This window comes from Sceloporus occidentalis, unplaced genomic scaffold (assembly GCF_023333645.1).
Source record: "Sceloporus occidentalis isolate IW3139 unplaced genomic scaffold, rSceOcc1.0.p SCAF_6, whole genome shotgun sequence".
Taxonomy (NCBI): Eukaryota; Metazoa; Chordata; class Lepidosauria; order Squamata; family Phrynosomatidae; genus Sceloporus; species Sceloporus occidentalis.
The window spans coordinates 118,279,021-118,304,384 of NW_028316986.1; the positions used below are offsets into that span (position 1 = coordinate 118,279,021).

Consider the following 25,364-nt stretch of genomic DNA (forward strand, 5'->3'; position numbering starts at 1 on the left):
CTTCACTGATGTAAATATCCCTGACATATTGGCCTGTTACAGACTGCCAAAATAAAGCTGCTTCGGGTCTCTTTGGAGGTATGATATTTAAATGATGCATGCATCCTAAGAATCCGGAAGCTGCACCAAAGCTGCCCTCCAGTGCTTAGGAATGGAGTGTGGCTTTGGCGCGACCTCCGGACTCTTAGGACCCATGCATCATTTAAATAGCATACCTCCAAAGAGACCCGAAGCAGCTTTATTTTGGCAGTCTGTAACAGGCCACTGTTATGAATCTCTTTCATTCATGCGTTTATTCATTTAGGGATTCTTATACATGTTCCATTTAGGGTTATATTAGGGCTAACATAGATTAAGTTTATAGTTGATTTAAATATTGGGTTTTATATGGGCTATTAGAAAGTGCTAGCAAGAGTTAGAATTGTTGTTAAAGAATGTGCTTGCTTGTTAAGGATGGAATGTGGGGGAGTTACCCTTTCAACAGAGGCTTGGTCTTCAAAGGGCTAGAGACTGGACTCTGTGATGGCAGGGGGAACATAGCTATGTGGTGTTATGATGTTATCTTTGTTCTATTTTTATATGATATTATTTTTGTGTTGGGGATAATGGGGTTTTATATTATAGTTAAACTTATATGTTGTTAAGTTTTAATATTCATTAAACCTATTGTGACTCTAAGATCTGTTACTCAGGGTCACAGGGGCAGTGAAAAAGATAAAGTGCCTGAGAACATCATTGTTTTAAAAAACTTGCCAGATTCCCAGATGGGAGGATGTGATACAGTAAAAGGCGGGAGAACATCCCTGTGCGCGAATGAGATGTCCAATTAAATTGCTTTATTGGTTAATGGGGTGGGGTTAGTTTATGAGGTTATAAAAACAATGTGTTTATGCTTTTTCTCATTCCTGATAAAAAAGTCACTTCTATTGCATGTATCTTCTTCTTCAATAAAAGCTGTTCTTTTTTCAAAGTACTGCCTTTTGTTTTGCAAGAAGGGCTGCAATTGGGAGCCTGACACATATAATGCTATTCCTCCTCCTTTCCTGTTTGGCCTATTTCTCTTAAAAAGGTTATACCCCTCTACATTATGCGACTCATCCCACCAGGTTTCAGTGATGCCTATTATATCATATTTGCTTTGTTGTACTAGGAGTTCTAGTTCATCTTGCTTATTTCCCATGCTCTGTGCATTAGTGTAGAGACATCGCAGACCATGTGTCCCCTTTACTTGCTGCCTGTGCATGGTTTTTTGCCTCCCACTGTTGGGTCCTTGCACTATTTGCCTTGTTCCCTTTATGTCAATTTGGCTATTTTCTCCAGCATTTTTGCCTTCCAGAATACTGTCTCCCTCTCTCTGCTAGTGATAGATAGGAAACACTGATATCAGTGGCAGTTGCTAGGGGATGGGAAAGGCTTGTTAACCTAGATCTCTAGGCAAAGCAGGTGTAGTTTTTCTTATTCCTATATGCTGAGGGATTTGATATGCATGTGACATGCCCTCCCGGCTACCAATACCAGCTACTGCCTTTGAGGTCAAAATAATTGTCCACTCATCCTCTAGTATTTGATTGCAAATCGAAGAAAACAAATTTCTCCCATGGTTTGAGTTGCCAAATACGTTTTAAGGCATTTCTGTGGTTTCTATAAATGATTTTTGCAGAGCCATTGCCTGCAGTTTACCAGTAGTGGATGGTTAGTGGCTTTTGTGCAGACTATTGGTACAAATGAAGATGAGCAATGAGATTTTATCATGGAATTGGTTTTGTAAGGAAGTAAATGTTATTCAATGGAATGCAATAAACTACTAGGTTTGTCTTGTTATCTTTAATATGCGAAACACTTTCTTCAGTATGTCTTCAGCAAAATGCTGAAGCGATAATGTAATTTTGAAGTCCACAAAGAAAAAAACTTTGTTGATAGAAAAAAATGCTTGAAAGCTTCCCAATATTGTTGAATTGTGACTCTGGGAGACTAGAGTTTGATTCCTTGCTAGGCCATGAAATCCTCTGGATGACCTTGGGCAAGTCACATGCTCTCAGTCTCGGGAGAAGACAACGGCAAAATTCCTCTGAATAATTCTGTCCAAGAAAGCCCCATGATACGTTCACTCTTAGGATTGCATAAGTTGGAAATGAACTGAAGGAACACAACACCAGTGAACAATAAATTGTTCAGTCTTTTTGCCTTCCCACAAGAGTAATAGTTGCTGATTACTGTCCAGTTGTGGCTACTTCGGCTTTCAAGAACGCACTGATACAAAGCAAGCCAAAATGGGTTATGGTTAGATAGGAAAGTATGCTTTCAGGCAGGACGGAATTTGAATAAAGTAGGTTGAAATAATTTTGGGCTTTCCCATAACTGGGAAAGGAAACCGAGTATCCCCAGAAGAAGGCTCGGGCAATGGAGTGTAGAGTTCAGGCTTCTCTCTTTTACTTTTTCTTAGTTGCTGTGGTGAGCAGGGACATTCAACATCTTGGATTGCATTAGGATTTTATGGCATGGTGATACTAGTTGTCTTCCTTCTTGAAGAAACTGCATTTTGTAATAAGTTGCTCTCTTGGTTTAATTATAGATGGTAAGTAAGTGAAATGTTTGTGTAGTCAGGAAGGCATATAATCCCACCTAATTCATTTCCTGTGCCAGTTCCCTTTAGCATAGAACTGCCATTCTAAATATATGGCATAGAGAGGGTATGTATGAAGCACTTACAGTAGCTGGTGTCTGACCCCATTCTAAAGGGGAGCATCTCTGAGGGCTGGTATCATCAGCAAAAACGATTGGTGCCTTTAGATGATCTCTTTAACTTCAGCTATATTCTTTATTCTGCTTTCTAGGTGTCCACTGTACGCATGGCTTTAATCGTACTGGGTTTCTCATCTGTGCCTTTCTGGTTGAGAAACTGGACTGGAGGTAATTTTATACTTTTAAAAAAAAATATTGAAAGTGTTACTGGCTGTACGTGACTACATATAAATATAAATGTTGCATGACGTGTGAAGTATGGATGCACTTTTTATTGCTTAATATGATTTTAAACTTCCCTGCTGCTTCAGTATACAGTATGCAGAAATACTGATCATTTTAGGGGCAATTTAGTAGAATTTTTCAATAACTCTTTTATGAATGTGACAAAGTAGTAATGGTGAACAGCAGTTGATGAGTTGTATTGGCAATAGCTGTTTGTAATTCATGAAGACAATTTTCTCCTAATAGTAGAGCATCTTTGAAATTAGGGAGTGATGGTAATTACAAAGCCCCTGATGGTAATAGGTTGGATTCTACATCTTGATCAGCTTTCATACAAAAGGTACCCATTCTCCCTCAAATAAATCCCATTTAGCTATTTTTGAATAGACATGCATTAATTTTCTGCTGAGAGTCAATATGATATTTTGTTCTTGCTTAGCATAAAGGAAAGATAGGAAGAGCTTGGTATTGGCACTCAGTATACATGGAACAAGACTTCTAAAGTAATTTCCCTTCAGTTTTGTGCATGTCACTTTAACATTCAGTTTAATCTGCTTTTGGTAAAGGATTATGCTACATGCCAATAGTGCATGCACACATTTCAGTGTAGCATTATTATATGACTTCTAACATTTTTGATATAATATTCAAAACCTAGTAAACTAGTAAGCTATGACATTGTTTTAAGTAAAAAATAGATTTCTCATGCCTCTCATCCCATACTTTTGTACAATAAAAAGGCAAAGAGGAAATCTTTTTAAAGTACTCTGCTGACTTTGTCCATTGGTTAAGGCCAACTGCATATTTATTTGTGTATGGATGGATATATATATATATATATATATATATATGGAGAGAGAGAGAGAGAGAGAGAGAGAGAGAGAGAGAGGGAGGGAGGGATTACACACACACATAGACACACAGGCACATGCATACACACACACACGTAGGAGCCAGTGGTATATTTGGGCTGAGCGTTGCAGTAACACTCTGCAGATCAGGGTTCGTTTCCCTGCTTGGCCATGGAATCTCACTGGGTGATCCAACCCCAGAAAAACCTGTGATAAGTTCACTTTAGTGTCACAAGTCAGAAATTACTTGAAGACACATAACAACAATAATACACACAAACATAAATTGCTTACCTCAGCAGTCATCAAAGCAATGTTCAGCAATAAGAAAACATAACATATACAATGTCAAAAACTAAAATACAGTATTTATGTTCTCCGTAAAGCAGGTTGTAGGTATAGGTATAGGACTGAATAGGGAGAGTTTGCATAAATAGGTAATTTTTTACTATGTGTAAAACTGAAAATGGTTGGAACATGTCAAATTTAATGTACTTTTCATAGTTGCTTCCTCTTATTTTCTATTCCTGACATCTATGCACTGTTCACTTGGCTGTCAGCAAATACCAACAGTGTTGATATGTGCAGTGATGGGTTTAGGCCTCACAACTTTATTTTTCCTTAACATCTTTACCTGGAAATGATATGGCCCTAGGTCAGAAACTCTTAACTTGTGGTCCCTGGATGTGCAGAGGGTCTATGGTGGTGGTGGTGGGAGGCTTCAGGAGGTTGTGAACTAGATACAAAAAAAGAGAGGTTGTCTTTCTGTGATCTTTTTCCTGCTATATTGAAAATTCAGTTTAAGTGTGTTTTTATGGGGAGGATGTCCAGGACTTTCATCAGATTCTCAAAGAAGTCAGTGGCCCAGGTTAAGAAATACTAATCTAAGGCGGGGTACAGACCACCAGAAAGAGGCGCCGGGGAGGTGCCTCTCTTTGCAGTGCAGCAGCGCCGCAGCAACCAAACTGCACGATGTTGCTGCGCAGCAACAAAGGAGCATTAAAAAGTGGCTTCTTTTTGTGGCGCAGTTGTGCCGCTGCAAGCCTACAAAGACGTCCTGATGGCGTCTCAGCTGTGCAGTGCTGTTTAAACGCTGCGCAGCTGCAACGTCATAGCTGTACGCGCCGTGTGGGTGGTGCTGCGCAGCTGCGACACCCTCATCACGTGCTAGGGTTGCAGGGCGTGTGCATGCGCCGCCCCGAGGCAACCCTAGCACGTCATGGGCGTGCCGCAAAGGGCCCGTCTGTACAGGGCCTAAAGGACATTGACCACTAAGAAGCTGCCCTGAGTGTTCCTTGATTTGTAAACAGATAGTGAGGTACTAGTCTTTTTCTCTTTAAGCCAGTAGTTGGTTGGGACCCCTTTGGGGGTAGAATGACCTTTCACAGGGGTCACCTAAAACCGTTGGAAAACACATATTTGTATGTAGCAATGAAAATAATTTTATGGCTAGGGATCACCACAACATGAGGAACTGTTTTAAAAGGACGCGGCATTAGGAAGGTTGAGAACCACTGCTTTAAGCAGAAAGTAGAAGATTAACATCTTTAGTATTACAGCCCATCAAATTGTTTGAGTTCTCTTGTCTTGCTGAGCTAAATCCAGTGTTAGTCTAATCTCTAGTTTGTTGTTGTTGTGTGCCTTCAAATAATTTCTGACTTATGGTGGCCCTAAGACAAACCTCTCATGGAATTTTCTTGGCAAGATTTATTCAGAGGAGGTTTTGCCATTGCTTTCCCCTGAGGCTGTGGGCATGTGACTTGCCCAAGGTCACCCAGTGGGTTTTATGGCCAAGCAGGGAATCGTACCTTGGTCTCCAGAGTCGCAGTCCAACACTCAAAGCACTACGTCATGCTGAGTCTCCTCATCTATAGTAGACACATTGAAATGAAAGACATTCCTCAGCCTCCACTTACATAAGTATCACTGATTTCAGTTGATCTGCTGTAGCAGCAGCTAACATTGGGTTTAGCCCCTTGTCTACATTCTGATATTTTGCTTGATTCCAAGTGCTCAGCTATGCATAGAACCTGTTATTGATTTTCTTTGTAAAACCATTTTAAAGGATGTTATACTTGCCATTTTCTTCATTTTAATTTTCCTGCGTTATCGTTTGGCCATTGGGTATGTTTTGTTATGCTACTGAAAGGAGATTCTTTTGTTTATCAGAAAATTGTTTTTCTGTGTTTGTCGTTATAAACTGTATTTGCATTATTTATGCCCTGCCAGATTCTTAACATGTCACATTACTGCTGCTCCCCATAGACTACGAGCATAAAATACCAAACAATACCATAATGTTTGCATCTCTGTGCTCCTTTCAATATCTTGCCACTTAATACTTGCATACAAAATACTTCTGTCTTCATAAAGGAATTTCCCCTAAAGGATAACCAGATCTTACTGAAAGGAAAGGTCTTGCACTAGAATATTAAAATATCAGATATAATAACAAAGTCAGGATTGTCCACACCATCTTATTTCCAATTTCTGTATATGATTGTGAAAGCTGGATAGTGAAGAAAGGTAATAGGAAGAGGATCAACTCTTTTGAAATGTGGTGCTGGAAGAAAGTTGTGTGGATACCATGGACTGCCAAAAAGACAAATAAATGGGTCCTAGAGGAAACCAAGTCTGAACTCTCCCCAGAAACCAGGATTGCAAATGGAAACTGTCATATTTGGGATATATCATGAGAAGATATGACTCACTAGGAAAGACAATAATGTTTGGTAAGGCAGTAGGAAAAGAGGAAGGCCACTGCTGTTTGCAGATGGGGCAGGAGGGGAATAGGTGCGCGGGAGTGTGATAATCTTCCCCCATGGGGATGCCTGGAGGGGTGTTCTCTCAGGTGAAAACATAGTATTGTTATTTGCAGTTTTTCCACATTCATGGGGGTTGATAAGAGAGTGATTTCAAGGTATTTCATTCATCTGGTTGCCAGATGTCAAAGTCAGCGTTATGGCCATTAACAAAAATTAACTTTAGTCTTAAATTTACATCAAGAAAGTTATTTTTATGATATAAGATTTCTCATATTTTAATTAACTTAATTAACTTAATTTTAATTGCAGAAGCATCATTCCAGTGCTTTTAAAGCCGGCCTTTAGTTTATAGATCCAAAATTGTTGATGTTATTATTTATTATTATTAACCTTTATTTATGAAGCGCTGTAAATTTACACAGCGCTGTACATACAATCTTTTAGTTAGACGATTCCCTGCCCTCGGGCTTACAATCTAAAAAGACATGACACAGAAGGAGAAGGGAGTGGTGGAGGGAAAGGGTAAGAGGTCCAGCAGTTCCTCTCTACCTCCAAGGCCTGGACCAAGGCAGATGGACTGGAGGGAGGGGGAGGCTTCATAATGGATGGTTAATCATTTTCCAGGGAAAATACATACTCTCAAGTAGGATAATACATATACAGTACATAGTATCAGCTGGGTGGAAAATATATTTACAAATATCATCAAAATCTACACACTTCACACAAAGCACTGACAGAAAAAACTATGTTTTATGACACCATCACCCCGCATCACTGCAATTCCTAATTAAATTATTTTCAGGACACTACCCATTGTATCCCTTTAGTGTTTTGAAGTTTCTCAGCCTATTCTTAATCTATTTTCTGCACACTGGACTGTGTTGGTAAAACAGGTTGATATTTCAGTCTGTCCTTATCTTGCCTAATCCAGCTATTTTATTGTGCAGTTATTGCATTGTTAGTTCAAAGCATTCTTTGGATCAAAGATATCAAAATCTAAATCTTGAATTCTGGTAATACTTTGACATAACAGATGTACCGGGCATTGTACAATAAGTAGTATCTGATAATTACTCCCTTACAGTTTTGAAGCTCTCGCCATGGAATTAGGTTTCTTTGTAGCAGTTGGCTTGTGACACACTTCTCATTGAAGGCTGGATGACATTAGCTTGGTCCATTGCTGAAGAAATTTTCAGTCACACTTTCTGCCAAGGAAGAACTCAGAGTGGCATAGACAGAGGGCAGCTATACTTCAACTCTTTTTAGACAAGATATGCATGTTGTGGTACCAAGCCCTTTGTAGCTATGATAGTAGATACAGAGCACCAGAGTTGTGGTCTACTTTTTTATTTTTTAAAAAGAAAATGTAAACTAATCAAAATAAATATGTACAAAGGTTTTCATTGAAATGTATACACAAATGCAAGCCAATTACACACATCTTTTGAAAAATGCAATTTTGAAAAATGGGAACCATCAAGATATCATATCCCAATGGTAGATGTAAATCACTGTGTCTGAAATGGACATTAGGGAGACTTCAAGTTACATATGTAAATTCATAATATCTGCTTCTCCAATCCCTCTTCCTCCTCCATCACATACTCCATGGGTGGGCAGTTTTTCCTGCCCCAGGATGCACTGCAGACTGCACCAGCTTCTCCTAATGAAACTGAAAAGTACTGGAAAGCTACATCTGGTCTGCAAAAACAAAATTTTCTTGCCAAAATAAAGTAAGTGGGTCATATTTTTTAAAGAGAAGACCCCCCCCCCCAAAAAGCAACACGTTTCTCATTATAATGAACATAATTTTCAAGAAAAAGAAATTTTGGGACTACGTAAACGATGGATCCGTTCTGGACCCCCCCCCCCCCGGGTAAGGCGGATAACGCATATTCTCGAGCCCCATTGAATATAATGGTGCTCGGGCACGATGGCACATGCCATTCATTGTACTGAGCACGGCTTCAGCATAAGCTGAAAGCCGCATATAGTGTGCCTGCGTATGGCACGGGCACACTGTATATCTGTTGAGGGTGGGGCTGGAACAGATTGAGTAAAATGAAATGCAGAAAGAAGAGACAGTAAAATACTGGACTGCAGTAGACTAGCATTGATGCCTCTCCAGAATGTGTATATCAGGGGTAGGCAACCTTTTTGAGCCGGGGGCCGGGTTGCTGTCCCTCAGACAACTGGGGGGGCCGAAGCCAATAAATAAATAATTAAATAATTTTTTAAAAAATTAAATATATAAATAAACCAGGACAAATGTAGGACAAAATTTTCAAATGGAAGACACTTTTTTTAAAAAATGGAGGACACGTGAAAAAATTTGCTGATTTTTTTAAAAAATGTTAATATAAATGCATGTTTCTGAGGCTTATATAGACAATTGCCCCCAAAAGGCCCCGGCGGCAATCGGCGGCAGGACCAGGCTGGGGCCGGTCCCAAGGCCTTGCCGGGTCGCATCCTGCCCGCGGGCCGCAGGTTGCCTACCCCTGGTGTATATAAAGGTCATACTATGCTAAATAGCCTTCTTTTGGCAACTAGCTACCTGTGGTCAGTAAACTCTTCAGTTTCAGCAATTACTGTAAGGCATAGACATTGTTAATGTAACAGATGTTAAAAAAATACTTTACTGAAAATGGGGAGAAGGTTGGGAAAATTTCCTTAATAGGACAGTTGTATAGAGTGAGTACTGTATGTTGTCTTTAGGGGGGAAATCCTTTTTACTACATAGTTCTTTAAAGTTAGCAAATATTGTTTACTGATGGGAAAAAGTATTCCCTGTTGAACACTCCATAGAACAGTCTGTGTTTAGTCCTTGAACACATGAAGTAGAAAGCTGTAGTGGTGTAGTGAATGCTGAAATGAGTTTTACAGTGGTTTAAAGAAAGGTCGTCAGAGAACGAACCCTTCAGTCAATCATTTGGGAGATGTACTGCATGTTCCCCTTTAGTAGCAAGCTTGTATTTTCCCAAGACATTTGTAGTCCATGAAAGTGCAAACCTGCTACCGTGAATGAGGCAGGGCTTCTTTAACAGAAGTGAAATATGTATGATTTTCACATTACGCTGCACTTACAAGGAAGAAACACTATGGTGAGAGAGCCAGTTATTTATTCTGAGACACAATCAACTGAAATTTGCTAGTGTTCTTTGTTCTCAGCAGATTTCTGCTTTTTCATCATCTCAGTGAGGCATTTTTTTTTTTTTTTTAAAAATCTGCCTTAGCAAAATAGAGGGCCCGAACAGACAGGCCAAAATAAAGCTGCTTTGGGTCACTTTGGAGATATGCTATTTAAATGATGCATGTGTCCTAAGAGGCTGGAAACCACACCAAAGCCACACTCCAGTCTTAAGGACTGGAGCACAGCTTTGGCACAGCTTCTGGCCTCTTAAGATGCGTGTGTCATTTAAACAGCATTCCTCCAAAGTGACCCAAAGCAACTTTATTTTGGCCTGTCTGTTCGGGCCCAGAGTCCTGTGGGGGAATGTTTGTTGAACTTCCTAGGTCCTCAGAGAAGACTTGCCTAAGAATGTTGTAAGGTTGAGGGACTGTTAACTTGGGCCCCACAAAAGACCATACCTAAGGATCTTGCAAAATTGCCAAATGTTGCCCCAAGAATTGACCACTGGGGCTGCTACACTACATTAGAGCAACTATTTTGAAATAGCTGTTATAGACCACAATTGGTCTACAACAGGTACTTCATTGTGGTTTACAAAAGATCTCTGAGACACTGAGGGTGGAGACCAGTGGTTCCAGCAATGTGTGAACCACACATGATTACACCTTTTTCAGTTTTGATAACCTCTTGCATATGGTTTATAAAAATGTGTGAGCAGCTTTGAAAATCCTGGTGTGGCATTTTAGGTCAAACATAGGTAAGATCATTGACGTCCCTTGGAGTTTAGTGCTCTTACTGTCTTTGCTACATGGTGCTGTCTTCCTACCCTCATAGGCTCTTTCCTGAATTCTTGTTTTCATCTTTATTTATAATTCATTCATGCAATTTGTATTTGTTGCAGTATTGAAGCAGCTGTGGCTACATTTGCCCAAGCCAGGCCACCTGGTATCTATAAAGGTGATTATTTGAAAGAGCTCTTTCGACGTTACGGTGATGTGGAAGATGCACCAGCGCCACCCCCATTACCAGAGTGGTGCTTTGATGAAGATGAAGAAGAGGACGAGGAGGATAACTGCAAACCAGGAACCCCAGAATCAGAAGCTGGGTCATCAATGTCATTTTCTGGAAAAAGAAGAAAAGAACATTTGAAGCTGGTAAAGTCCAGAAAAGTGCTTAGCTTGATGTTGAACCTAGTTTTAACAAAGTTATTGGTCACTATTAACAGAGGTATGGTAATTGAACCTGATACAGTTGCATAGAATGAGGGAGCTTTTTATTGTATTTTCTGCACTGTGATGCAGAATCACTACTGAAATATTAAAAGACTATGCAAAGTGCAGCTACAATGGAGGAGGGGAACTAATACTCAAGATGTTTGTGGTTAGAGGTGTGAAGGGCAAGTAAAAATAGACAATTTTGGATCACACTCCCCTGTTTTTCTCAAAGCTTTAGTTTCTGAATTGGATTAAGGAATATTTTATTTTAGAATGAACAGTAAACTACAGTATTTAAGAGAAGATGTTTTCAAGTTTTCTTCTGCCACATTGTTTCTAAAAACTATGGAACAGGTAGATTTTTAGTAAGACTGTGCCTGAAATCTTTCTTTAGAGGAATGAGTATTTTATAGCTCCTTGGCACTATGGGGGACATGAGGAGATAAAATAATTTTATTTATTTTACTAATGTCTTTAGTATATTCTGCTTTTTTGCTTGCATCTCATAAACTGGCGAAATGAAGAGGAGATAAAATAATTTTATGAGGAGATCAAATTAAATGTCTTTGGGGACTTTGCTAGTTTTTAAAGTCATCTAGGTAGGTCTTTGGGTATTGGATTATGATCTTCGCTAAAGGATGGCATAGGCATGTGTAGTAACATCCTAAACATTGTACTTAATTTAAAATGACCTCAAATTGGAAAGCAGTATTTGAAGTAGCTCTGTTTCTGCCTTGGTTGGTAGCTCTGCTTTCTGTCTCCACTGTTCAGTGCTCTCTTTTAAGAACCTACCCCAGAGGTACCAAACATCATAGTAGGCTAATACAAACATTAGCCTGAATGCTACAGTGACATTGTACCTAGTGCCAAATCCATTGTGCTAGAGGGCAGAACTCTATTGATTTCCAACAACAATTCTATTTTTCAGCTACTTGTGCAGTATAGACTACTGTACAAGCATATGCTTTTTTTTTTTGGTGCAGCAGTTAAATCCAGTTCAGTTACATTTGGAGAGTTTTCTCTCTTCTAGCATCATGTTGGATCTAGGCCTTTGAAAGTTCTTTCTATGTATCATCCTCTGCAATTTACTTAGGGTCATTTAATAACATTATAGCCCTCTAGGATGTAAAAAAAAATTCTTGCAGGATTAGGGTGTTTTTTTTGGGTCGGGTACATGTGAGGTGGGGGAAGAACACAGCCACTACAAGAATCTTGGGTACACAGGATCACAACCCTTGGCTTATAGATTTTAAAATATAAATGTTGGTCTACATAGCTTGTAGTTTTAAATATTTCTCAATCTTTTTACCCTGGGGGAATGCACCCCAGGATGATTTTTTTTTCTTTCAGCAGCCTCCACTTTTCTTATAATTTCCATTTTGTTGGTAACACTTAAAAGAGTTATGTTTCTTCAGTACACTAGAATAACTGGTGAGCCAGGCTAATCTGCTTTCCCTTTTTCTTTCTGTTTTGTTCTTCACACATTCTCAGAAAGTGATTCTGGAGGCAGCTGTTTACCTTGCCTGTTGTATGCAGGCACACACAGCTACAGTAGAATCACCTAGGCTGTGTCCACACTGCAAAAATAATCCAGTTCGATACCACTTTAACTGCCATGGCTCAAAGTTGTGCAGTTCTGAGAATTGTAGTTTGTTGTTGACAGAGAAGGCTAAATGTCTCACAAAACAACAGTTCCCAGAATTCCATAGCATTGAGGCATGGCAGTAAAATGGCATCAGATTGGATTATTTCTGCAGTGCAGATAGAGCCTTAGAGTACAAGCACATTTTTCCCCATGACAAGCTTTATTACATTATTTACTGCAGACATACTGCTTCATCCGAACCCTGTAAGTCTGTCTTTCTCCTGCCCTCCATCATTTCCCCAAAACCCACATTAACAGAAAAAACTCCCTGTTAGACAGAAGAAAAGGGGGAAGAGATGGGTTCTTTTTTTTTTTTTTAAAAAAAAACATTGTAAAACTAAGCTTCTTTCTAGGCTTTGGTAACTGCAGTATGAATGTATGTACAGCTCAGTTTTTAAAAATCCTACCCCCATCACAGTCTCTTACAGAACCTCATGCCACGTGTTGCAGAAACCTTGGGATTCCAGTGAACCCTGGTTGAGGAACCCAGCTTTAGAGAGTTAATCATAATTAGCATCTTGATTTTTTGGGGTGATTTTTTTTGATCACAAGTAGAACCTCTTAGTTAATATATCTAAAAACATGAATGTTTTGCAGCTACCCACAATTGTTGTACTGAGTGCTTCTTAAATTAGTACTGTATACACATTTCACATAGCTTTTTTGGTAAGCAGTAATGTGAACTTTTAAAAATGGATTGTTTAGCTAGATATAAAAGATTATTAAATGTTCTATATTTGCTTGAATGTGGCAGATGCAAGTAGATTCCACGTGGGTATTTTATCATTTTTGCATTCTGTATATTTTATAGCTGCTGTAATTGTTAATATACGTATTAGAAAATAATTCTTAGGTTTCCTATCTCAAACATCTGGCTTTCTCTTATGAAATGTATTGGCATATGTTCTCCCATGAACTGTCATTTTAAATTACACTATATACAACTGTATAAAATCATTAGTGAAACACAATTAATTGAAAGCGATCTTGATGAACGTTTGAGGCCTGGGCAACCCTCTTAGAGTTTAAATAGCAGGAGAATACAAATATACGAAAATCTTTTTTCCTTTAAAAAGTTAATGTTAGCTACAACTTTGAAAAGGTTATTTTTTAAAATTATAACTCCCAGAAGCCCTAGCCAGCATAGCCACTGTTCATTCTACCCGGGACGTCTGGGAGTTGTAGTCAAAAAAGATAAACTCTGGGTAGAAGGCTATTTATTTCATTTATTTATTTATTTATTTATTTATTTATTTATTTATTTATGAGATATGTTTATTGCCTTTCAACCCAACAGGGCTCTCAGATAATCTGAAACCCTTATTTTTTATTTGCTTTCTTTCCACAGATGCCAAGAGTCAAGCAAGTATAGTTAGTCCTTGGTATCTACGAGGTTTGATTCCAGGACCACCCAGTGGATACAAAAATCTGTGGATGCTCAAATCCCATTATATATGTATTGCCCTAGTAAAATGGTGCCCCTTATACAAAATGACAAAATCAAGGTTTGCTTTTTGGAAATATATATATTTTAAAATATTTCCACCTATGGATGGTTGACTATGGATAAGAAATCAGTGGAGAGGCCAGTTGTAGTCCATTACTTGGTTCCTGAAGAAGTACTTTGCCATTGGGGACTGTATCCAGTGCTTTTCTGAATGTTGACTCGTGGATGAACTTTTTTTTTATCTTGAGTAACTCTGGATGGGGTATATGGCTAGGAAATGCAAGAAAGTAACCGGAAAAAAATCTGATTGCAAAACATATGCAGTGCTGCTGTTTCTAATTATTTCTAAACTCTCAAGACATGTAAGTGCTCATTTCTTTATAGTAACACCAGGAAGAAGATATAATCCACTACTGATGGGAAGAAAAGTGTAAGAATAATTGCATATCTAGCAAGGATTTGTCTTCATTATTTTTATATCCTGTCTTCTTCTGTAGGCTCAGGGTTGTTTGCAGCCATTTAATTGTTATATGTCTGTGTTTCCCAAGGACCCACCATCTAAGTCCTAGGTTTAGTTGGCTTAATGAAACAAAAGAGAGCGAACTGAAAACAATTATTCATTTCCATTTCATCAACACTTTGACCTGCTATTCCCTGCCAAAATATCATTTTCTTGCCTTGCCTACTTATTACTTGTTCCATTTACTCAAAGTACAATTTCACACCACAAACCAAAAGACACAGCCAAAATGGAAATAACAGACATTTCCAATTCCCTCCTGACCATTTATTTTAAAATAATGATGTATCATCATTAAACATACTCCTTGTTCCCCAGCTGGGAAAAGGGCAGCCATAGCACCAACTGTTGCAAATAGTGTTGGTGGCAGTTTACCTCACTTGATTTCCCTTTTTCATCATAGGTCACGTAGTTGCAAATGGCTTCTCTGAAGGAAAAGTAGATCATGATGTATGGAAGGAGCTTTTGAAACTCTAGAATTCCAGAAATGACATGTGAGGGTTGTGTGGATTTCTCCTGGTTTGGTACAAATTCCTATGGGTGCACCTAGAAGTGGTCTCTGGATAGAGGCAGTAGTAGCTCTACTACTCTGCTACTGCCCCCTACTCTGGGGAATTGAGAAGGCAAAGTAGCTGTCTTCAGCAAATTAGGCTTTATATTTCCTTTTTCAAATGAGACCATAAACTGATCTGTTAATTCAGATATATAGTCTAGTAATAAGCTGCACTATGCCTCTTCCTCATTTTCTCACCTAGCCATGTGAAAAAACAAAGCTAGATTGTGCGAATAAGCATATTAATAATTAAAGCAGAATCCAAACTTGAAGAGATTTGAGGGAACTATTTGGTTAATATGCATGTTCATCTAATTTCGATTTAGAGTTTCAAATGCCCTCTCTAAGGAAGAGGAATTTTGCTTCATGTTTTCAGGGGCAGATTCCAGCTTTGCTCATTGCTTAACAGGGAAGAACAGAATCTGTCTGACTTGACTCTACACACAGAAGATGTATTTGTAGGTGATTTTGTGTGTGGCAAATTTTAGTGTGGTGCTTATTTAAAACAAAAATTACTGTTGGCCTAAAGGTTGAAATTGTTTCCGTAAATTAACGTTCCTGGCAGGTTTTGGACTTCCCAAGTTGTTTTGTGTGGATGCTTATTTAAGAATGTAATATTTTGCATATTGTGAAGTCAAAAGCTTTCACATATTGTTTTCTGAATCTGGATGACAGCTACATAGTGCTTTATCAGTGCTTCTGGCTGGTATCATGCTCTGCCGTGAACCACAGTGGGTGGTTTTGGTTCAGTGCATTGTTGCACTTGATCAGTCTTCAGGTTTGTTTAATGCATGATAGCGGAATTGCAGTGGCTTTACTGACAGGTGTTTTACTCCTGGAAGGACAAAATAATTGAAATCTGATTTCGAGAAGTGCAATTCACAGTGTTGATCAAAAACAAATGAGACATGTATGTGTATTTCAGAGTTTTCAAAGTGACACTTGAGAGATATGTTAGTCTAATATGAAATCATCAGTTTTATAATTCACTCACAAGATTGCACCATGCACAGTGTAGCTGAACTTTTGAATTTATAGATAGAGAAGATAGTGTGGCTTTCGGAGTATGCAAAATATGGGTATTTTTATTTGAAAAGGCCTTTTCCTGTTCTTACATTCTTTTTGATAAAGAACTTCATAAGATGAGCCTGGAAGTATAAACACTGCATATAGTTCAATTCTCAGAAAGGTCATTTAAAACATGATGTGGTTTTTGAATAGTTTCAGGGGGAAAATATCAGTTTTAAAGATCTTCCATGTCCTTATTCACTTTCTGAATATGGCTTTACCATGATTTATGCAGGGGAATAACTGAATATCATGCAGATTCTTGTGAAGTGTTTCTATGCACTACAATAGTAGCTTTTCTGAAATTGGTGTGTCATTAGGATTGGATTAGTTTTCGCAAGGTTCTTCTGCTTCCCCTGTTCTGTAGATATACAACCTCAATGTGTTATGACAGCTTCCTAGACATTTAGCCTATATAGGATAAAATACTATTTATAAGTAAGGCTCAGGAAGACTCTCCACAATGATGGTTTATATCCAGGATTCATATCCCTTCACAACTCTGAAGTTCACTCTGTGACATCAAGCACATCACTGTTAAGCTTCAGTGATGGTTGTGAGAAGCATCTGGGACCTCTAGCCCCTTCAAATGCTGTGCTGCCATAAAATCCTTGGAGAAAGGGCACACTACAAATTGGCACTTTGTCCCTGACTCTTGAATAGTGTGCTGATTCAAGACAACTTAGCCTGTAGCCAGCTTGACAATGCTAGCATGGTGTTTGTTGATGGTTTTTTTTCTGTTTAAAAACAACACATGGAAATAATTAGTATTGTATGTAAGCATAGAAGTTACTTGTTTGATGTATAGCAATATGGGCATTTTGATCAAATACAACAATTGTTTTCTTTTATGGAAGTCATGACAACCTATCTCCAGTGATAGCGCTGTGTAGACATTATGTGGGCAGTTTCAGATGCTGTTGGACTCCAGTTCTTGTCTCCCAGATTATTGACCTGCCTGGCTGTCAGTGACTGGAATTAAAGGTCAACAATACCTGGACGTCTGTAGAAAATGGGCACATTCATTGGCTTTAGAGACTTAGTTATCTAGGCTGATTCTTAATGACTCTAGAGGAGTTTCCTGATGGTCCTGCTGAAGCCCTTGTTGATCTTTGTAATGGGAAATGTCTCATGCACTTGAAATGATCACATCTGAATGCTTTCTCTTGTGAATTCTTGTTCAGCCTCTTCTGATTTTTGACAGTTGGTGGTAATAAAACAGCATGGATGTTGGCTAGACTAAGGGTGGCCTATAACAGGTACAACGAGCATAATCTAGAGATCATTTAAGAGTCTTCTCTATGGTGGCCATTTCTTTTCCTTTTCTACCACAATTATGGCTGCATTCAATTATTAAATGGACATATTCTGAATGCTAAAAAGTCACCACCCTTGAACAGAGTCTAGAATCTCTCATTATTTCAATTTGACCAATTTATAAGGTATTTGGACTACTGCTACTACACTATCTTCTTGCTATCTTTTTCTTTTTATGGTAACATTATTGGAAATGGGATTGTATAAAGATAAAACAATAAAACAGACAAGCGGCTCTGCCAAAGGCATACAATACATTCTAATCATAATAATAAAAGAATGTAGAGGATCAGAGGGACTAATACAGAAAGAAAAGCCAATGCAGTGTGATCACAAAAACAAAAATATAAAAGATCAGACCAATGCAGTTACAAAAAAACCTTCCCAAATGGGGGGAATCTGAATATGCAAAATTATACAAGTAAAATGAAACTCAATTTATGTGGGCTGTAGCAAACAGACAGTTCTCTAATTTTGATTTAATGTCAGCAGAAGATAGTACCAGTAGATGTACTTTTGGCAGTTGCTTTTCCTGTTATAAATGTTGTTTAGTTTATGTAGCTTTGAAATACAGATAGAATTTCAGAAGTTTATCTAGCTGAGCATTTCACACTGGTTCTTTTGGATTAAAACAGCATTCCTCTTTAAGGATGCCACAGTTGTGACACAGCCTCCCTGTAAGAAGGCTGTGGGCCTAAACTTTTGCACAGTTTAGGCTGATGTGATAGTTCTGCACAGTCATGGAGAACAACAATGTGTCCATGATCATACCTTCCTTAATTACAGTAAAGATGAGCTATGCTACCTCCATTCTGTACTGGTGGACACTTTGAAAACTGGTCAGCAATTTTTTTCAGAGTGTGCTACCTGGAAGTTTGGGGGTTTTTTTGGAACGTATTACTCTAGTTGTACTGTTTTTTTGGTCTATTTTTGCTTATTGCCTTTACAAGCAGCAGTGGGCAAAGTGTGGTATGTAGGCTGCATGCAGCTCCCAGAACTATTTTGTGCCCCTAGAGGGATAAAAAAAATTGCCCCCAATGTCCTTCAAGGGGCCACTTTCCCAATGTTTTTGGTCCTGGCCCAGGAAAAACCTTTAAAAAACAAAATAGGCAGCAGCTTCTAGTCACTTCCTGTGGTTAAAAAAGACCTATTTAGGCCTAAAATGGTAGAAAGGGGCCTAAAATGTGGCAAAAATTGCTCCTGCTCTCCAAGGTCTTCCAAGCCATCCACAGTTGCCCACTGTACTTTAAAGCCACAAAGCAGGGATTAGCAATTGTGATAGGTCTAGGCTAAATTTCTGCACCTGGGACCCTCTGGGAGTTGCAAGGACTGTAAAAAAAATCCACTTCCCCAGTTGAAAGTGGTTGGAGGTTTACTTCTGGTTTTGAAAAATTGGGGTTTTTTTTTACATTAAAAGTGCAAGAAGCCCTGCAACTTATTTATACTGTGAGTTGCTGCTCCTAGAGTCTTACAGAAGTGGCACTTTACCTCTTGGTTTGGAGAGACAAAGAGTACTCTGAATTGTGGGCAGAAAAAGGGTTGGGGTGGTGGTGATGTTTGTGGCTCCAGTGCTCCACTCAAAGGCCTGGTACCAGGTTATTTGTGTAACTGTTTACTGTTGTAAAAGCTATCTGCTGCTTCAGTGTAGCCAAAATACCTCTGCTCGATGCTTTGTCATTACAGATGTATGCTTGATGGAAATGTGGGAGAGAGTCTTCTGTATTGTCGGACTTCCTGTCCCAGAAGAGCAAATTAACCTTTCTATAATGGCTTATGTTAACCTTTCTATAATGGCTTTAAAATATGGATAAAAAGATTTGTTTCAGCACACTTCTGACTTGACTGGACCTTAAATTGTTCATATTTCTCCTGGGCTTGTGTTTGCTGAATATTGCACTCTGATTAATTGCTGAGGCCAGCAGTTTGCTTTTTAAGAAAACATCTGACATATTCTGGGATGGGCATAGTATCTGTTGATGTTGGACACTGTGAGTATTAATATAAGAACAAAAAGAAATAAAGAAAAGCTAAATTACATCATGAAATGAATTCTGAAGGCTTAATGGCAGTACGGTATATGAAATGCAGTCCATTTTGAAAATAACAAATATTTTTTATCTGCAAATTATGAACAAAGACTTTCTGAATGACAGGACACTTCACAAACTGGCAACTTTAATTTACAGAATTTTTCTCTTTCTCTCCTGCTGGCTGATGGACTTGTGGCTCATTGAACCATACCCTTCAAAGTACAGAATTCCTTTGGCTTTCTGTTTCCTTCTTACCAATGACACATGCTTTTTGTTCTAGCCCAGTATTTGTATTCTTTGCTGAGTAGCCCAGACAGTTGCCTAAGCTAGACAGTTGCCTATGGGAAACCCAAAAACAAGTCATGAGGCCAAATAACTTGGTCCAGTGACTGGTATTCATGGGCATGCTATTCTAATTATGGAGGTAGTATATTGTTACCAAGATTAGTAGCCACCAATCCTATCCTCCTTTACTTTCTCTCATAAATCCTTTGGAAAATTGCCTAAATTGGTTGCTATAACACCCACTTGTGGTTGTGAATTCCATTGCTTCACTGTGCCCTATACTAAGAACAGCTCTAAATGGGCATTTTTACATTAAATCGTTCTTGAGGAAAAGCATCAGCCTAAGTGAGGTGTTGGACAACAATTGGTCATTTAATTAGATTGCGTAGTTTTTATACTCAGTTGACATCTGGATAATCACATCAGGTTTTTAGATTGCCGGTTGTACTATTCTAACACTGCTGTGTTCTCTGTGTTTATTTTTAGGGTGCAGTGTTCTTGGAAGGAATATCAGTTAAATGCGTAACCCAAGTAACAACTCAACCAAAGCTAGGAGATATACAACAGAAATGCCAGCAGTTTTGTGGCTGGAAAGGGTATGGGAACAAATGTTTTTAACATACAGTATTTACAATTTAGAAATAGGGACCTTTGTGTTGTATCACTTTAGCTGTTTTTTTAAAAAAAAAACACCACCACTAAAATGAAATCTCTTAATAGCATTTATCTTTAGATAGGAGATTATAGAATAATTTCCTCCTTAAAATAAAGTTAATATGAAAAATATAGTTAAAATGTTAGAATAACCAAAGTCTTCCTGCAGGGCTGAAATTGTATAATTTGAATTGTGCAAAGCCAGTTTAGTAGTCTGTTAGATTTGAGACTGCAACAAAAATTTGATGCACCACCCCAATAAAATCAGTGAGACGTAGTTATTGAGTTTAGGATTGCAACCATTCCTGGTTAACTGGAGTTTTTGTTGTTCTTGTTGTTTGCGTTCAAGTCATTTCTGATTTATGGCAATCCTAAGGTAACTCTATGATGAGGTTTTCTTGCCAAGTTTCTTTGGGGGGTGGGGGTTGGTGGTGTTGCCATTGCTGTCTTCAGTGTCTAAAAGAGTGTAACTTGCCTAAGGTTACCCTGTGGGTTTCCATGACTGAGCAGGGATTTAAACCTAGCTCTCTAGAGTCATAGTTCAACTCCCAGAGTTATATAGGCTATATCCTTTGTAAATAATTTTTTTAGTTTTATCATTTCACAATCAGTGACAAACAACTTACTGTTCCCACAAGTTGCTGTGCAATTGTTTGTGGATTTAGGCTTTATTGAATGTTTTTCCTACACTTCTGCCTCTTTATTTGAATTTCATAATGTGTAATTTTCTGTAATGGTGCCTATTGCTCTTCAAAAAGACTGCAGTAGCTTTAATGAGTCATGGAATATACAAGCACAACTTGTTGGTAGTATAATAAAATCTTTTAGCACTTATATTGATCCATTCTACTAGTTTGCTATTTTTGAATGTTTGTTCAGGAACCTACAAGGAGTCTTTTGGAAGCTGTTGCCCTGTGCCTAAGCCTAGCATCATGGGGGCACTGCAGTGTTAGCAGGATAGAACTGTGCTCCCCTTTGCAGTATTTGGAACTGTCTTCAAACTGATTGTGGAGGGTGTTATATCTCTGTAGGTGGATGGAGTGCTGCAAGCAAAGGAGTAATCACACCCATCATGCTAATTCTGTTCCACAAGTAGTGGAATTGGGGAGCAGCATGTAGCTGCCCTGAAGATATCTGGTGATGATTCTTGCCCACTTAGTAGTTTTATATGAGTACCAAGAGCAATAGTCCATAAACAGAAAAATATCTGACACAATACAATATATTTTACTTATTAATGGGATGAGTCAACCTATCTATCTATATTAGTGTTTGACAGCTATAAGACATTGCCTAGTAAGCAAACCTAGATATCAAAATCAAGAAGACTTTTGTAGTTTTAGATGCACAGAAATAGTTATGTAGAAGTATACTACTAGGGATTTACAGTGTATTAAGCATGTGCTCCTTCCACAACAAAGCTACATGTAATTTAGAAATCCCATGAAATTCTAGCAAATGTAATTGCAAAATAAATAAATAAAAATAAATAAATAAAAATGGCCATAAGTTGCAAAAGTGTGTGTGTGTGTATCGACAACAGCATGCAAACATTTCGTGTGCATTTCCACTTTGTAGAAGACCTTTCTCACTGAAAGTCTCTAATGCAGGAATGTTAACTGTGAATAATAGGCTGAGGAAAATTTGATTGGAAATTGTTGATGACCTTTCCAGTTGTTGGTGACCAGATATGAATAAGGGATTTTTCCCCCCTCCCTTTAGGACTGGATTCCCTGGGGCCCAGCCTGTTTCTATGGATGAGCAAAATATTAAACTCTTAGAACAGAAACCGTACAAAGTAAGCTGGAAAGCAGATGGAACTCGGTAAGTTTAACCTTCTCCATAAATTATAACCACGCTAAGGAAGCCTCAGACAACAAGCATAAATTGCTGTGACGCATCAGCTTTTTCACATGCATCAGGCATTTCTTTCTGAGCATGTAATTTTTTTCTGCAATGTAGTTTTACAGCTTAATGATTTAGTTTACACTATTACAGCCAAGATATAGCTGTGAGGGCTGTTGACATATTCATTATGCCATAGTTTGAGAGCAATGTGCAGCTCACAACAAGCTACTTTGATAACTAGTTATTATTATTATTATTATTATTATTTGCAGCAGTGAGATGGAATGGTAATACTTTTTTGCCTGAAACAGTCCAGGCCATAATTTGTTACTTTTCAGTTTAGCATAACAGGATTTCTGCTTGTTAGTTGTTACTGGGCCGGTCAGATTCAGTTCGAGCAATGGGAAGGAGAGGAGGAGGTTTTTGTGTGGTGTTGTGCAGTCAGCAAGGAGCAAAAGAGCCAGCAACAGGGATGGTAAAGGATGAGAGAGAGACTGGGAGACAGCCAGAAGACATTAGAGACTCAAATGTCTTTATAGACTCAAATTGGTTGAAATTCTATTTATTAAAAGAAAAGCTAGCCTCTGTGAAGTCGAAGCCTTTCATGGCCGGCATCCATATTTTTTTGTGGGTTTTTCGGGCTATGTGGCCATGTTCTAGAAGAGTTTCTTCCTGACGTTTCTCTGAAGATGCCAGCCACGGATGCTGGCGAAACGTCAGGAAGAAACTCTTCTAGAACATGGCCACATAGCCCGAAAAACTCACAAAAAACTACAAAAGCTAGTCTCCCCTTTTTGCCTTTTGTTGGGTGTGAATAGAAGAGACTGCTGCTTGCTCCAAGTGCAGGTGTATGTGTGTGTATTAAAGAGGATTGCCATGCCAGGCTGGCTGCTGCAAACAGCAGTGTAGGGCATGCACTTGGACTAACTGGTTAGTGTGAGCTATCAATGAGTTTAAAAGAGGTGGGTATGCTTTTTTCCACTCCTGAGGCTAGCTGATTTAGAGCAGTCTGATTTAGAGCAATTGCTTGAGGTTGAGTGAATGATACCTTTGGTACTCTTGCCCAAACATCGGCGTGCAGTGCTGTGGCACCTGTGTTGTCTGCTATGTTGTGTCTGTGCAAGTAAGAGGGAAAAGGAATCTAGGCACAGCAGGTCACTGAGAATTACGATTAGACCTGTGTGGAACCAGAAAGCATTTTTCTGTATTTTTAAATGACACAACAGTAACAACATGCAATGTGTAATCCGGTGAGCTACTTTTGGAGTACGGTAACACACAAGTAATGACTTGTTCTAGGATAAGAATAACAAGTAACATAACTAATTACTTCTAAAAAGCAATGCTCCAAACTGTACGGAGATTGGAATAAGACGTCAGACGTCGTCCTCTGTTCCCCTATCTGTTGGAGTTCCCTGAGGCTCTGTTCTGGGTCCCCTTCTGTTTTCTCTCTACACACTGTCCCTAGGAAAACTCATTAGTTCTTTTGGCTTTTCCTATCATTTGTACGCCGATGACACTCAGCTGTATCTTTCCACCCCTGACCTTTCTCCATGTCTTGAATAGCAAGTTTCATCTTGTCTTACAGCTGTCTCTCAGTGGATGCAGCATCCACACTTGAAGCTCAATATGTCCAAAACGGAGCTTCTCGTTTTTCTACCTAAGTCTACTCTTCAACATTCCTTTTCTGTTTCTGTTGATGATATTTCTATTCGACCAGTCCAGCAAGCCCTTAGTCTTTGTTTGATTTTTGATTCTTCTCTGTCGTGTATCCCCCAGATCCAGACCTCAGCTAAGGCATGTAGATTCTTTTTATACAATATTGCCAAAATCTGACCATACATCTCTGCCTCTACTGCCAAGATTCTGGTCCATGCCCTAGTGGTATCACGACATCCGCCCACTGATCCAGCCATATCTCTCCTTTGTTGTCATCCCTTCACTGGCTCCTCCTCCCTTTCCGTATTCAGTATAAGCTCCTGTTGTTGACTTTTAAAGCCCTCCATGGGCTGGCCCCTCCTTATTTATCAGACCTTCTTTCTCCTCATCTTCCCGCTCGGGCCCTCCGTTCTGGTAATCAAGGTCTGCTGTCTCAGCCCAAGATTTTCTCTGCCCCGTCCCAGATTTGTCCCTTTTCACTTGCTGCCCCTCACTCCTGGAATCTCTTTCCCCCACGAGCACGGGTCATCACTTCTTTAACTAATTCCACTTGTTCAGACAAGCGTTCCCAGGCATTGCATGACTATTATTTGCTATTTGATGTTTTTAATTTGTTGCCTGTTTCATTAAACCCTTTCCTGTATTGTTATGTATTATTTATATGTATTATGCTACTATTTCTTAGATTGTTCGCTATGGGCAGGTTTACTTATATCTATTTTATTGTTTGTATGTACAGCACTGTGCAAATCTACAGCGCTATATAAATAAAGCATAATCATAATCATCATCATCTTTTCTCCTGACTGTGAGACATGGAAGGAGAGAGACCTCCTCTGAGTTCATTTGTTTCAGAAGCATTTGGACACAACATGAAGTCTTGCTGCTTCTGCTGATACCAAATATGAAATATATTTTACCTTGCCTTTCACAGTTCTTCATATATGCCAGAAGACTCAGGAACATACATTTATAGTTTGCTTTCATTACAAAAGAATACCTAACAAAAAGGCAGGCTCTACATTAGAAATTAACAATTCTTTCTGTTTCTAGATCAGAAAATCAGGGATTTTACTCCAGTTCCATAATAAGTCTGAAGGATGACTGAGAACCTCTAACTCCAGCTTTAAATGGGCTCTTATAAGGAAACAGATCTGTGAAATTGGCCCCAAAGCAGTGTTATTGAGAAATGAGAGCAACATGCAGGACATATGTCAGAGGAGGTTCTACTTAGTACATAACTGGCTGATTTTGCCATGGCCTGGGATTATATAACATTATGGCTCAGAATATGTGCATCCTGATCCATTAGGATTAGAGGCAGTTCTAATGACATCTCAATACCATATGTGCTAATTGACAGCAACAATGTAATCTTAAGTGATGAAGATATTTCTATATAATGTTG

General features: G+C 38.8%; 1 protein-coding gene across 4 annotated transcripts in view; it reads left to right on the plus strand.

The window, feature by feature from the left end:
* RNGTT (RNA guanylyltransferase and 5'-phosphatase) overlaps positions 1-25,364 on the plus strand; it is a 200,984-nt gene that overhangs the window by 23,895 nt on the left and 151,725 nt on the right. For all 4 annotated transcript variants that reach the window (XM_089530762.1, XM_089530763.1, XM_089530764.1 and 1 more), the window contains exons 5-8: positions 2,835-2,910; positions 10,618-10,870; positions 20,282-20,391; positions 22,172-22,273. In XM_089530762.1, coding sequence (XP_089386888.1) covers positions 2,835-2,910; positions 10,618-10,870; positions 20,282-20,391; positions 22,172-22,273 — 541 coding nt within the window. The remainder of the gene's footprint in view (positions 1-2,834; positions 2,911-10,617; positions 10,871-20,281; positions 20,392-22,171; positions 22,274-25,364) is intronic.